Source organism: Aethalodelphis obliquidens, unplaced genomic scaffold, assembly GCF_003676395.1.
Source record: "Aethalodelphis obliquidens isolate GAN/ISIS:26980383/991018 unplaced genomic scaffold, ASM367639v1 scaffold19, whole genome shotgun sequence".
Taxonomy (NCBI): domain Eukaryota; kingdom Metazoa; phylum Chordata; class Mammalia; order Artiodactyla; family Delphinidae; genus Aethalodelphis; species Aethalodelphis obliquidens.
The window spans coordinates 14,253,359-14,266,547 of NW_020837963.1; the positions used below are offsets into that span (position 1 = coordinate 14,253,359).

A 13,189-nucleotide genomic window follows, 5' to 3' on the forward strand; every position below is an offset into this window, starting at 1 on the left:
GCCCTTCAGGTAATTCTGAGGCACGCTAAAGCTTGAGACCTCTGCTGCCTAGTCTTACCACTTGTATCTTTACGAACTATTTCTCGTGGTGACTAATTAACTGTGTCCTAAGTTGGTGCATCTTATCTTCAATATCAGGCAGCACCTTTCCCCAGCTTGTGCCTTCCACCCTATTTTCCCATCTCATGTCGCATATATCTCTCTTGTGGAGACCTGCTCACAGAAAGATTTGAGCCAGCAATGAGGCTTTTGTGGATTGCCATTCCCAGTTCTGAGTGCTGGGAAACGATGCAGAGCCCGGGCAGGCTGAGGATTCAGGAGACCCGTGGTCCACCTCCAGCTGGGCTAAGAGTTCCTAATTCTGTGAGTTTCTGCACCTTTGAGCTCTAATTTCCCCATGTGTAAATCAGATATATTAAAAGCTAGCTGCCCTTTTTAATGTCAAAGTTTGATTTTGAAATAATAAATATGAAAGCTCTTGGAAAAGCATCAAGTATTTATTGCGAAGTAAAGTGTTGCTAATACAATCTTTTTTTTTTCTTCTTGGTAGATATTTTAAGATTCAGAAATGCTTCATTTCTGGCTCCTTCTCTCCCCGTCTTTACAATAAATTCTTTCTCCTCATCTGGTGGGGGTGTGGCCAGATGTGCTACTGGATTATTCCCCCTGGACATGTCTGTTGCCATGTGTCTGTGAGTATAGGCATCTCAGGTACCGGGCTGGGATGTGCACATTGGACTGTTTTATCAACTTTTGCTCACTAGCTACACTTGGCCATTTCATTTTCATTCATTGAATGATGTCTGAGCACCATTTACTTTATTTATTTATTTATTTTAAAGGTGAATTTTAATTTAGTTAATTAATTAATTTATTTTGGTTGAGTTGGGTCTTCATTGCTGTGCACGGGCTTTCTCTAGTTGCGGCCAGCGGGGGCTACTCTTCGTTGCGGTGCGCGGGCTTCTCATTGCAGTGGCTTCTTTTGTTGCAGAGCATGGGCTCTAGGTGCACGGGCTTCAGTAGTTGTGGCTCACGGGCTTATTTCCTCCGTGGCATGTGGGATCATCCCCGAGCAGGGTTCGAACCCGTATCCCCTGCATTGGCAGACAGATGGCGCCTCCAGGGAAGTCCACCATTTACTTTAAACAAGAAAATTCAAACGTGTTCCAGAGGGAGCCAGCCACACCCAAATGTGATGGGCTTTGGGGATCACTGAGAAATGTATTCCATCCCCAGATATTCCTGTTCCTATCATGTGACACTGAAGATGAATTTCTTTTATTTGAGGCATCGCTTCTTCCCCAAACACCTCAGCAAACTTGCCTGTCAAGTCTTAGCTGCATCTGACATTGTTTCTTAGGACAAACTAATGGCAGTAGGCTTGCTGGCCCAGAGGTCGGATCTTTTATAAGGTGGTTTCCTGAAAACCTCATTATTCTGCCCCCAGTAGGAGATGCCCATGTCTGTTTCGTTACCCTGCCACCAGCATCAGAAGCTCCCTTTATGAAAACTGGTGCCAATTTGATAGATTCATAAATCGGTTTACTTTACATTTAAAAAAAATTGGTAATAAGGGTTTTTCTTTCTAAGTCTACCTGCTATTCATACTCTTCACTCCCTTTTCTATGTCTGTGTTAGTTGGGTTCTTACTGATTTTTTAAAGTTCATTCTACAGATGAAGGATGTGACTCAGTCATATCAGCTGCAAATCTCTTCCTCAATGTGTTGGTTGCTTTTTGTTTGTTATGATTTTTTTTTTTTACAATTATAATAAGGACTTTAGTGAAATCCATTCATCTTTGACTTTGTAATTTCTTTCATTATCTTTTCTTAGAAAGCCACTCCTAACCCTTAAGCCTCTTAACGTTTGCCTACATTTCAGTAGGGGGCTGGAGAGGGCTTTTTTCCCCTGGGTTCTTTTCTCTGCATCTTACTGTGGTACTGTGGTGCTGGGGTGAGGTCAGGCTTGGTCACATGTGTGTCATCTCCCTGCAGGTTCCTCACCTTGCTGGGCCTCACCCTTCCTCTGGCTGGAACTGTCTACGTGGCAGTTACCGGGTGGAGGTCAGACCGCAAGGCATCACCCACACACGGAGCGCATTCGGCCACTTACGGGAGTCTGCCTTTGAGAGAGCGGGTGAGGAGTGAGCAAAGAAACACAATCCAACGGACTGATTGCCTTGCCCATCCCTCACTGTCAGGAACCCCGAGCAGAGGGAAAAATAGGTATTTATTATTTCAAGACCGCTCATGAGAGGTGACTTAGATGACGACGCTATTAGAAAATAATCCCTGCAGAGCTGGGGTCTAGTGATGCCCGAGAGCTTCTAAAAGCTGGAGTGAAGGTTGGGTCTCTACTCTTCACAGTTCAGTCTTTGTTTAGCATCAGCGTGTTCAGGCAAGGTCGCTGAAAATGCTGCTTTCTTTCTTAGCTGCAATTATCCAGTGTGTTTTTGTGCAACTCAGAGTCTAGGTCAGAACAGAGATTGGGTTGCACTATGGTAATCCTCTAAGGGACCATCCCATGAGCACGATGTCTATTTTCAGTGTCACAGCTACACAGATGACTCACAGAACCTTCCTGGCATTCCTGAGGTAAATGATTTACATATAAGCTGAAGCCAGGGGAGTGACTGTGCAAAAACAGGAGGGGATTACAATGGAAATAGACAACCTGGCACGGCGTAGTGACAGGCTGGGTAGGGATAAGTCACAGCGGGTTGTGATTTAGTTAAAAGTCAAGAGCATTACCTTTATTTCCACTTGCACATATGGCAAGGCAAATACACACACACATTCTGAAACAACAATAGCCTCACATGCAAGTAATTTTAGAAGATGTGGAATAATTTTTGTCAGAGCCTCTGAGGTCCACGCGATTGTCCTTCCTTTACTCCAACGAGAGGGAAAAAAACAAAACAAAATTTCAGTGACTGGACCAGAAGAATAGGAATATGCGCTCAAGCAGCTGCAGGGAACACATCCAGTGGGGAAGGCACAGTGATGACTTTATCAGATCCTATTTGGATCTTCAGGCAAAAACAAAGACAGCAGCAACATCAACAAAAAACCCCAACAATGAGAAAAACAGCAAAAGCATGTTCGTATAAAGATGATATAATATAAGCGCTGAGAAGGCTTAGAGGTCCCTGTGCAACCTCCTTCCCAAATCGGAAGCCCTCGGAACCCATCGTGATGGGAAGTTTCATCGTCAGGCTTCTGCACGGCGGCAATCCCTGCTCCCCTATAATTTCTACTCTTGGGCCCTGGTTTTTGCCCTCTGGGGGTCTCAGAAAATAAATCTACTTACTCTCTTGTTTCTATTACGACCCTGTCAGATGTTGAGGACTGTTTTGATGGGCTCCCCCAAGCCTCAGACCTCTCCATTATTTCTCACCTCACGTGGTTCAAGAACTCTCTATGCTCCCTGGCAGCCATCTAGAAGGTTCCAGGGTGGGCTTGGCAGAAAGAGCATATGCTTAGCAAACCCCAGGCAAACGTGCCTTGGTTTCTAACTCTGCCCTTGGTCGGGTTGTTTGACCTCTAGGAACCTCAGTTTCCACATGTGTAAAATGGGGACATTTCATGGGATTTGTTGAAGGAATTCAATGAGATAATGTGTCCTCACCTCCTCCTAATTCGTTCCTCTTTTCCTTGTTCTTCCAGTTAAACCAGGAGAGGGAGGAATGGATAGGGGCTTTAATTGGTCAAGACCTCTTTCTAGACTGACCTTGCTGAGGTCAGCTGGGTTCCGGGGTCCTGCCACATGCTTCTAACTGTCAGCTTGAGGGTGAGCCTACAGTCACCCAAATTCACCATTGCTTATCATCGGGTGAAAGGCTAACCCACAGAGCCTGCATTTTAAGACAAGATCACAGGCAGACACACCTGCTATGGTTCTAGGAATCAGCCCCTGAAACTTTAAGTTCTTCACCCAAAATAAGGCTCTCCCTGATCGGGACACTAAGGTTGTGTTAACTTTTTCAGCAGCTACATTTAACTGTGGTCTCAAAATGGGGGGTTTCTGGGTTCCATTGCTATAACAATTTTTTTTTTTTTGTATTTAATACCATCAGAGTAAAATACCACATTCCTGAATGTTTGGAAATAATCAAGATGGAGAGACCCTAAGGTTCAGAATTTTTTTCTCTCTACTTTTACACTCACCAGGAAGTCAAATCAACATAAGACCACTGTGTCTTCTAGATGTTTAGAGCCAAATAGGGTATTTCGGATTCCTAGTTCTTTATACTCCAAATAATCATTGCATTTGCTTAGAATGGTTTCCGGTTACGTGAGCCTGTTGTTTACTATTTAGATGAGAAAAATACCAGTGAACTTTGAGGACGTCTTCATGAAGTAAATAGCTATGGATTTTGGCCCCAGGGCTCTTACTCTGTGGTCTGTTGCTTAAAGTGGGCTCACAGTAATAATCACTGAGAAAATTCAGAAATTCGGAGCACTGTCACACCCATGTTTCTCAAACTTGGGTGAACACTAAAATCACCTGGAGGGCTTGTCACCACACAGATTCCCAGGCCCTGTCCCCTAAGACTCTGATTCTGTAGGTCTGGGGTGGAGCCTGGGACTGTGCATTTCTAACAAGTTCCCAGGTGATGCTGAAGCTTCCGGTCCAGACACCCCCACGCAGGTAACCACATGCATGGCTTCACCTGACCCTCCCTGTGCTCCTGTGGTTTGCGATACTTTCCATTTACAAATGAGCGAAACGGAACTCAGAAAGGCTGTCTTCTCTATAGGTCAGTTATTTTCAGACGATCTGATAGCTACTGCTAGTTAAGTTCACCCGCAAGTAGAATTTAGATGAAAAAAAAAATAATGACGGCAAAATGTATTCAGTTCTTGCTCGCCAAGTTAGGCATCGGGCCAGATATTGGACAAATATTGTTCTTGAATCCTTACAACAGCCCTGCCAAAAATGTGCTCGGTTTAAAAGTGAGGGAAGAGGTTCAGAGAGATAAAGGAATGGGCAGAACTGGGCAAAGCCAGGCCCCGTGACTCTGCTTCGCAGTTTGTGGCTTCTCGGGGAACCGAGGGGAGCCAGGATACGAGGTGTAGGAAGGACACTGCCGGTTGTGCTGTGACAATGCCAGTTCCTGGGGAGAGAAAATTCTTCTAAATGGAAGGGTGCGCTTCGTGCCTTCAGGCAGACACATCTGAGAGCGACGCCAATGGAAGAACTCTTCTTCACAGCTGGAACCTCAAAATGCTAGTTAATTATGCTCTTCCATTTAAGAAATTGATTTAGATTTCCAGAGCTTGGTTATAAGCCAGATCTCTATTGTGAATAAGTTTCAATTCTGCAAGGACTTCTTCCACCCACAATGTTTAAGGCACCCGGCTACGTCCTGGAGAAGAAACGAGTCTCTTGGAGCTGGCTTGAGTTTTGGAGGCTCCCGTTGCACAATTCCAGATACTTAACTGGCTCTCAGGACGAGCCAAGTCAAATTTGTTTTAAATTAAAGGGAATAAATTAAGTAGAAGGGATTCACCCTTCTTAAAGCAATAGGGCTTAAAAGAGTGAGTGGTAGTAGCTGTGACACTATCTTACTTGTTTTTCACAATAATCCCATGATTATAAGATCTACTTCGATTCCCATTTTGCAGATGTGGAAATTTAGGCCAGAGAAGTTAATTCGCTTGCCAGAGGTCACAGAGCTAATACGTGACAGCTAGATTCAGAGCCAGGCGTGTCCAACTAATGATAAGGTCTGCACCCTTACCTTCCGCTCCACCTGCCGCTCTGTTTTCATACCGTGACAGGTAGAGATGTTGTTGGCAAGAGATCCATTCTTGGGAAAGCACTGGGGACGCCATTTCAAGTGACACGCTGGCCTTATGGAGCATGTCATTTCTTAACGATGTCTAAATCTCCCTTGCCTCAACCCTTTGTAAACCAGCACTGGGTCGGGGGGTGGCAGGCGTTGGCATTTTGGGGACCGAGCTCAGGGAGCGTATTCTGTACGGGACACTGGGGTCACCAACCTCAGGTCAAGACTGTTAGGGAAAGTCAAGGTTCGTAGGGGAGGGAGACGAAGTCCAAAGGTCCACAGATAGATCAAGAGGGGACCACGGAGAACTGAGTTGAGCTTTCCAGGGTCGCAGGGAGGGAGCGTCCGTGTGGCGGCCAGGATCACTCGTTTGTGTCTTTTGCCTCTTGTCTGTGGGGCAGCGTGTGGACTGGTCTGGCTTTCAGGGTGGACAGTGACACCTTTGCTCCTGCCCAGGATTTCTAGGAGCCATGGACCGTGCTCTGAAATGCTTTTCTTGGCAGAAGAATGTGCCGGCCCTCTGGACCACAGAGATGCCAGGAAGCACGTGCTCTGCCCTGAACGGCCTCTGATAATTGAGCTTCCTCTGTCGTGTCTGGGCACGCCGGTCAGATGACCGCATGGCTGTCTTTGGGTGTGGAATGCCGAGGAATCTTTACATGAGCCGTCGAGGAAGAGAGGAGCTTTTGTGTAGGGGGATCACGTTGGGCCCTAGGGCGGGAGGCCGCAGCCTTCCACTCGAGCAGCCTTCCTTCTGTTTTAGAGACAGAGCCACGACTTCCCATAAATGAGTTTTCCAGGCCAGTGTCCAGTGGTTGTTTTATCTCCTCTTGGATGTAAATCAGGCACCTGATTACCAGGTGAATAGTGATCGCTGAGTATTGTATTTTCATCGTCCAAAGAGCTGGGTTCCCTCCCATCATGATGAATAAATCCAGAAACTTTTTTCTTCTCTCCTGGAAAAATGGGCAAATATAAATAAATATTGGGCACTAGTGTGAAATCAGTGTTTTCTCGACTTTCTTTCTGCTGCTATACTCCTGACGCACTCCCATCAACAGAGTGGAACTCTCTAAGTGGGGACCAAACACACATATCAGAATTGAGGGGAGGGGCTTCCCGGCGTGGTTTGAAGATCCTCCCAGGAGATCTGAACCATGAGAAACAGGTGATGCTGCTATAGCCCCAGGGGCGCTGCTGGCCCTGGAGAGGCACAAAGGAGCGCAAAGCCCCGGTTACGATTAGCTACCTCAGACGGCCTCTCTCTCTCTTTTCTTTTTAACTTTTTATTTTATATTGGAGTATAGCTGATTGAAGTGTTTGTTGTTGTTGTTTGTTTGTTTGTTTTTCACCATCTCTTATTCCCAATCCAAGTTCTCCTCTTAAGTGAATTACGGGGATGCATAAAACCCTCTCAATACAGCTGAAAGCTAAAGGTGTTCTTCTTGCTTCTTCTGAAAAGATAAATCACATGATTTTCTTCTGTTAGATAAAAAGGTATTGCTTTTTATGTCTGTTACAGATAATGTGCTTGAATGGAAAGCCAGAGTCCTTAAAACTCCATTGTACCTTGATTCTCGGAGTGGCCCATTCTATCTCGGCGTCGACACCTTTTTCCTGATCAGGTAAAATGGTGTTTTCTCTGCTGTAGTGCTTGTGGCTGCTTGTCTGGGGATGTGTAGATGTGGAGGTGTGGCTGTTCTCACTTTAGTGAGAAAAATTGAATGGCTCACGTGGACTCACCTTGGCCTTTGCTTCCGTGCATCTCTGGACAGCACTGTTGTCACCAGTTCCTCTCTTTCATATCTTCAGTTTATTAAATGATTTAGGATGGCTCTCTAAAATGGGCCTTTTACAAAAGGTGATTTTATTTATCAAAATTGTTTATTTCAGTGGTTCTCAAATTCTGGCTCATGGTGTGATGCAAAGTCATGATCAAGTTGTCAGTTCTCACTACGGTGAAATGTGAAGAAATAAGAAAATATTGTGATATTACATAAAGCTATATTTATTTAAATTAACTACTAAGAGGTAGATTTTCTTAAATGTTTGATAAATGTAAGGCACTGTGTTAAGTCCTTTGCAGCATTACCTCATTCAATCCTCATAATGTTCCTATACAGTAGGGACAACTGTTATAATAAAATCCCCAGTTTTTTCGCTCTTTTTCTGGTTGAAGTGAAATTCACATCACATAAAATGAACCACTTAAAAGTGAATGATTCCGTGGCATTTAGTACGTTTACAGTGTTGTACAACCACCACTTCTATCTCTTTTCATCATCCCCAAGGAAACCTCATACCCATTAAGCAGTTTCTCCCCAGTGCCCCCTACCTCCAGTTTTTAGAGATCAGCTGTCTGTGTCTGAGGATTTACCTGTTCTAGATATTTCATATCAATGGATCACATGACATGTAGCCTTTTGTGCCTGGCTTCTTTCACTTAGCATGATGTTTTTGAAGTTCACCTATGTTGTAGCACAAGTGTAGTACTTCGCTGCTTTTTAATGGGTGAGTCATATTCCTTTTGCGGTACACGGGCCTCTCACTGTTGTGGCCTCTCCCGTTGCGGAGCACAGGCTCCGGACGCTCAGGCTCAGCGGCCATGGCTCACGGGCCCAGCTACTCCGCGGCACGTGGGATCTTCCCGGACCGGGGCACGAACCCGCGTCCCCTGCATCGGCAGGCGGACTCTCAGCCACTGCGCCACCAGGGAAGCCCAAAATCTCCATTTTAAAGATAAGAAAATTGAGGCTAAAGAGGATAGTCCTGGTGGACCCATCGTCTAAACCCAGGCAATCCGACTCCAGAGTCTGTGTTCTGGCCACTGTGCTGGCCTGCCTCTACCTCCTTTGGGTTAAATACCCCTTCCTTCGTAGGGAGATGGTGCTGGCAGATGGAAGCTATTTGTATTAAATGCTAAGCATTCATCCATCCAACCGTGCTCTATTGAATGCCTATTTGCCAGGCATTGTTCTAGGTCCTGAGGATACATCAACGGGTAAAACAAACAAGGGCTTCTCACGGGGCCTCCGTTTATGTCTGTGTGTCTGTGTGTGTGTGTGTGTGTGTGTGTGTGTGTGTGTGCACGCGCATGATTGGCAATAAATAAACAAGAAACAATCTATAGTAATAAACATCAGGAAAGAAATAGAACAGGGGGTTGTAGCTGTTTAGACTAGGTCAGACAAGGCTTGTCTGATGAGAGGCTATTTGATCTGAGACCCAAATGGCAAGAAAGAGCCGGCCATGGGAAAATCAGGATGAGACAGTTTCAGGCAGAGGGAGCAACTAGTACCAAAGTCTACGGCAAGAGAGGGAGAGCCTTGTTAAAGGAGCAGGAGGAAGGCTGAAGCATGGTGAAGGTGGAAGAGATGAAGACAGGAGAGACAGGCAGGGCTGGACTGTGTAGGACCTTGCAGCAACGCTCAGGAGCTTGAACATGGGTCCTGGCGGACTGGGGAGTTGCTGGATTGCTTTAATTTGGAAAGTGATATGATATGGCATTTTAAGAACAATCACGCTGGCTCCTGTGTTAATAATAGACCTAAGAAGGTCAAGAACAGAAGCAGGGAGGTCGATCAGGCGACTTTTGCCATATTTCAGATGAAAAATGATAAGGCTTGGACTGCAGTAGTCGTGGTTAGAATAGAGAGACAAGGTCATGTTCAAGAAATGTCTTAGAGGTGGAAATGTTAGGACCTGTTGATGGATTGGATGTGAAGTGTGAGAAAAAGAGAAGCGTTGAGGACCATTTCTGCTTTTTGCTTTGGTAACTGAGTAGGTGGTGATGGTATTCATTGAGACAGAGAACACTGGAGAAGCAGGGTTTGGAGGGGAAAATCAAGCTTTCTTTTTTGGACAAGTTAAGATAAAGGGACCTTTTAGACATCCATGCAGAGATGGTAAGTAAGCAGTTCTCTGTGTATGTCTGGAGATCAGTGGAAATGTCAAGGTTGGAGATGGAAATCTTGGAGTCCTTGGGGTCCATGCAGAATTTAAAGCCTCGGTACTGAATCCTAGGACCTCTGGTGTCCCAATCTGTAGAAGCTGGGAAAAAGGGGAGGAGCCCCAGAGGAGTCTGAGAATGAGGGACCTGTGAAATGGGAGGACAAGGAAGACACCTCAGGGACAAGGAAACCAAAAGAAGAGAGCAGTTCAAGAAGGAAGGGTGTGGTCTACGGGGCTCACGCTGGGGGAGTTGAATATGCCAAGAAGTGATCTTTGCCTTTGGCAACATGAAGGTCTCCTGGTGACCTTGTCCACAGTGCCTCCGTGGAACGATGGAAGAGGAAGCCTGGCTGGATCGGGGCAAGGATGGAAGGATGTGGAGTCGCTGACTGGGGAGTGGAGCCAGATGGTTAGTGGGGATCAGAGAGGTCATTAAAGAGAGGCGATTCAAGGACATGTCTATGTAGGATGCTGGGAACGGCCAAAAAGGAAGGCACGTACTGATGGGTGCTGGAGAGCTTGGTGTTGGCCAAACAACAGAGCCATCTTCTGATCGTGCCTCATTAAAAAAATTTTTTTACAAGTCCATGACATTAAAAAGTGTATGAGCAGGGTTTCCCTGGTGGCGCAGTGGTTGGGAGTCCGCCTGCCGATGCAGGGGACACGGGTTCGTGCCCCGGTCCTGGAAGATCCCACATGCCGCGGAGCCCCTGGGCCCGTGAGCCATGGCTGCTGAGCCTGCGCGTCCGGAGCCTGTGCTCCGCAACGGGAGAGGCCATAGCAGTGAGAGGCCCGTGTACCGCAGGCCTCTCAAAAAAAAAAAAAATGTGTATGAGCCACTGGCTTAGGTAAGAAGTAGCTCCCAAACAGGAATTACAAATAACCGTCCATTTTCTGCAGCACTTACTTTTCTGCTCTCCTGGTGTCTTGCTCCCTCTCCTCCTTCAGGTTTTTACTCAGATGTCACCTTCACAGCAGGCCTTCCTTGTCCTTTCTATTTATTTTATTTTATATATATTTTTAATTTTTAAAAATGTTTATACAATTTTTTAAATAAATTTATTTCTTTATTTAATTTATTTTTGGCTGCGTTGGGTCTTTGTTGTGGTGTGCGGGCTTCTCATCGCAGTGGCTTCTCTTGTTGCAGAGTACGGGCTCTAGGTGCGCAGGTTTCAGTAGTTGTGGCGCACGGGCTTAGTTGCTCCGCAGCATGTGGGATCTTCCCGGACCAGGACTTGAACCTGTGTACCCTGCATTGGCAGGCGGATTCTTAGCCACTGCATCACCAGGGAAGTCCCAAAAACGTTTATACAGTTTTTAAAGGTGACTTTCCATTTACAGTTATTACAAAATATTGGCTATATTCCTTGTGTTGGATAGTACATCCTTGAGCCTGTCTTATACCCAGTAGTTTGTACCACCCTTCCCCACCCCATTTTGCCCCTCCCCTCTCTCCCCACTGGTAACCAGTAGTTTGTTCTCTCTATCTGTGAGTCTGCTTCTTTTCTGTTATGTTCACCAGTTTGTTGCATTTTTTTAGATTCCACATATAAGACTTCATGTGTCCTGATTTATCGTTTTTCTTTATCTAACAGACTATAGATGCCACTTTATTTATATATTTATATATTTATTTTCTGTCTCTCGCCACTGGACTAGAAGGCAGGATATTTCTCTGCTTTGGGTACTGCTGTTATCAGCGCCTAAAGCAGTGCTAGGCTTTTAGTACTGCTCAATAAGTAGTTGTCGAAATGACTTCTTATTTGTTTAATGACTCTGGCGCGGTAGGTTCTTGGGGGTAATGCAGAGGAAGTAGGGCACAGAATGAGCTGAGACCTGACCACTAGGGCAGCAGCTCGTGCTCGGAGGTGGCCAGAGTGACAACAGAGAGTAGCCCAGACGGGCAAGGGTCAGAGTCCACCGTCTGCACTGAACAAGGCCATGATATGGGAACCATTGGGCACCAGACATTCCAAGAGGGCATAGCTGGGTCTAACCAGGCAGTTGAAGTCCAAGTGCAGGGTGGGAGGCTCTGGAGAGGGTGGGGAGGTCCGCCCAGGGGACAGCAGTTCAAAGACCAGAGCTCTGTTCCCTGCAAGGAGACTAGTAAGAACAAGAAAAGGACGCCTTAGGCTGGCTAGGACTGGTTGGCAGAGCTCCAAGTCCGCGGAGGGGAGCTGGCGAGGACAGATCAGGATGGCTGGAACCAAAGCAAAACTCAAGCTGGAGACTTGTCACTAGGAGGGAAGAATGAAGGGCACGAAAGGCCACTGGTCATCCCAAGGCCATCAGTGGGAATCAGAGACAACAGAGAGCCATTGGGTCAGCCCTGAGTTATCTACAACACAGGCCAAGGCCACAGAGATTTCAGATGTCCAAGAAAACTACAGAAAAGCACCGTTTTTATTATAAAGATAACCTACCTGACCCTGGGCTCAGTCTGGGGCCCAGGGAGTGCTTGCTTTTATCAGTGCTCCTCAGAATATGGTCTCTTCCAGCATCATCTGGAAGCTTGTCAGAAATGCAGATTCTCGGACCCCACCCCAGGTCCACTGAATCAGGCACTCTGACTGTAACAAGCCCTCCAGGTGATGCTGCTGCCCGCTAACATCTGAGAACCGCCGTGCCAGCCCTGGCGTGAAAAGCTGAGAGTGGCAGAGTGGGAGCCAACAGATCCTGACACAGTGCAAGAGACGACATACGTTTCTTTTTTCCTATTTGCTTCTGTTTCTCATTGTCAGTCTCAGTAACTGTTTTTTCTTTTCCCCTTCCAATTTTCATTTTATTACTTTAGAAAGTGCACATCGTCTTTTAAATAAAACTTTCATTCGAACAATGGAAATATTACTAACAGTGATACGTAGTATTGCCATTGTGCTAAGAGATTAAAGTCTTTTATCTCATACAAATCTCACAATGAACCTATAAAGTTGGAAGCAATATCGGGCCCATTTTTACAGATAAGGAGGTTGATGTTTAGAGATGAAATCACTTGCCCAAGTCCTCCCAACTAGGGAAGTTAGAATCAGAACTGAAACATAATGTTTTTTCATGGCAAATCTATGTCTTAATCACTGTCACTAATATATTTACATGGTAATACTAAGCACTTCTGATTATCACTGGTGATGGTTTTGGAATCCTTTTCTATCTCTCAGGCTGACTTCATACATCTGTGTTGCAGGATTTTATTCTTCCCCAGTCTGTTTAGGTCACTGGGTCTTTTGAGCCTCCTGGAACGAGTTCTCTTGTTCAGAGTGTGTTTTCCTGCCAGGCTTTCTCTTTGTTCTGTCTTTGTGAACTTAGGATGGTGCATGCCTGCACACAGAGTGAGACCCTGATTCATTCTTTCCGGAAATTAAGAGGAGGCTGGAATCAGAATTGGCTGTGCTACTTCCTCAACTCAGCGCTCTCTTTTACATGTCTCTATAAATTTTGTTCCTATT

The 13,189-nt window shown here is 45.8% G+C and overlaps 1 protein-coding gene across 1 annotated transcript in view; it reads left to right on the forward strand.

Annotated features, from left to right (window-relative positions):
- Positions 1–2,659: 2,659 nt before the first annotated feature.
- LOC113626704 (O-acyltransferase like protein-like) overlaps positions 2,660–13,189 on the forward strand; it is a 33,822-nt gene continuing 23,292 nt past the window's right edge. Inside the window, 4 exon segments of the mRNA XM_027118395.1 lie at positions 2,660–2,699; positions 6,249–6,378; positions 6,380–6,426; positions 7,315–7,417. Of these exon segments, the coding sequence (XP_026974196.1) occupies positions 2,660–2,699; positions 6,249–6,378; positions 6,380–6,426; positions 7,315–7,417 (320 nt within the window).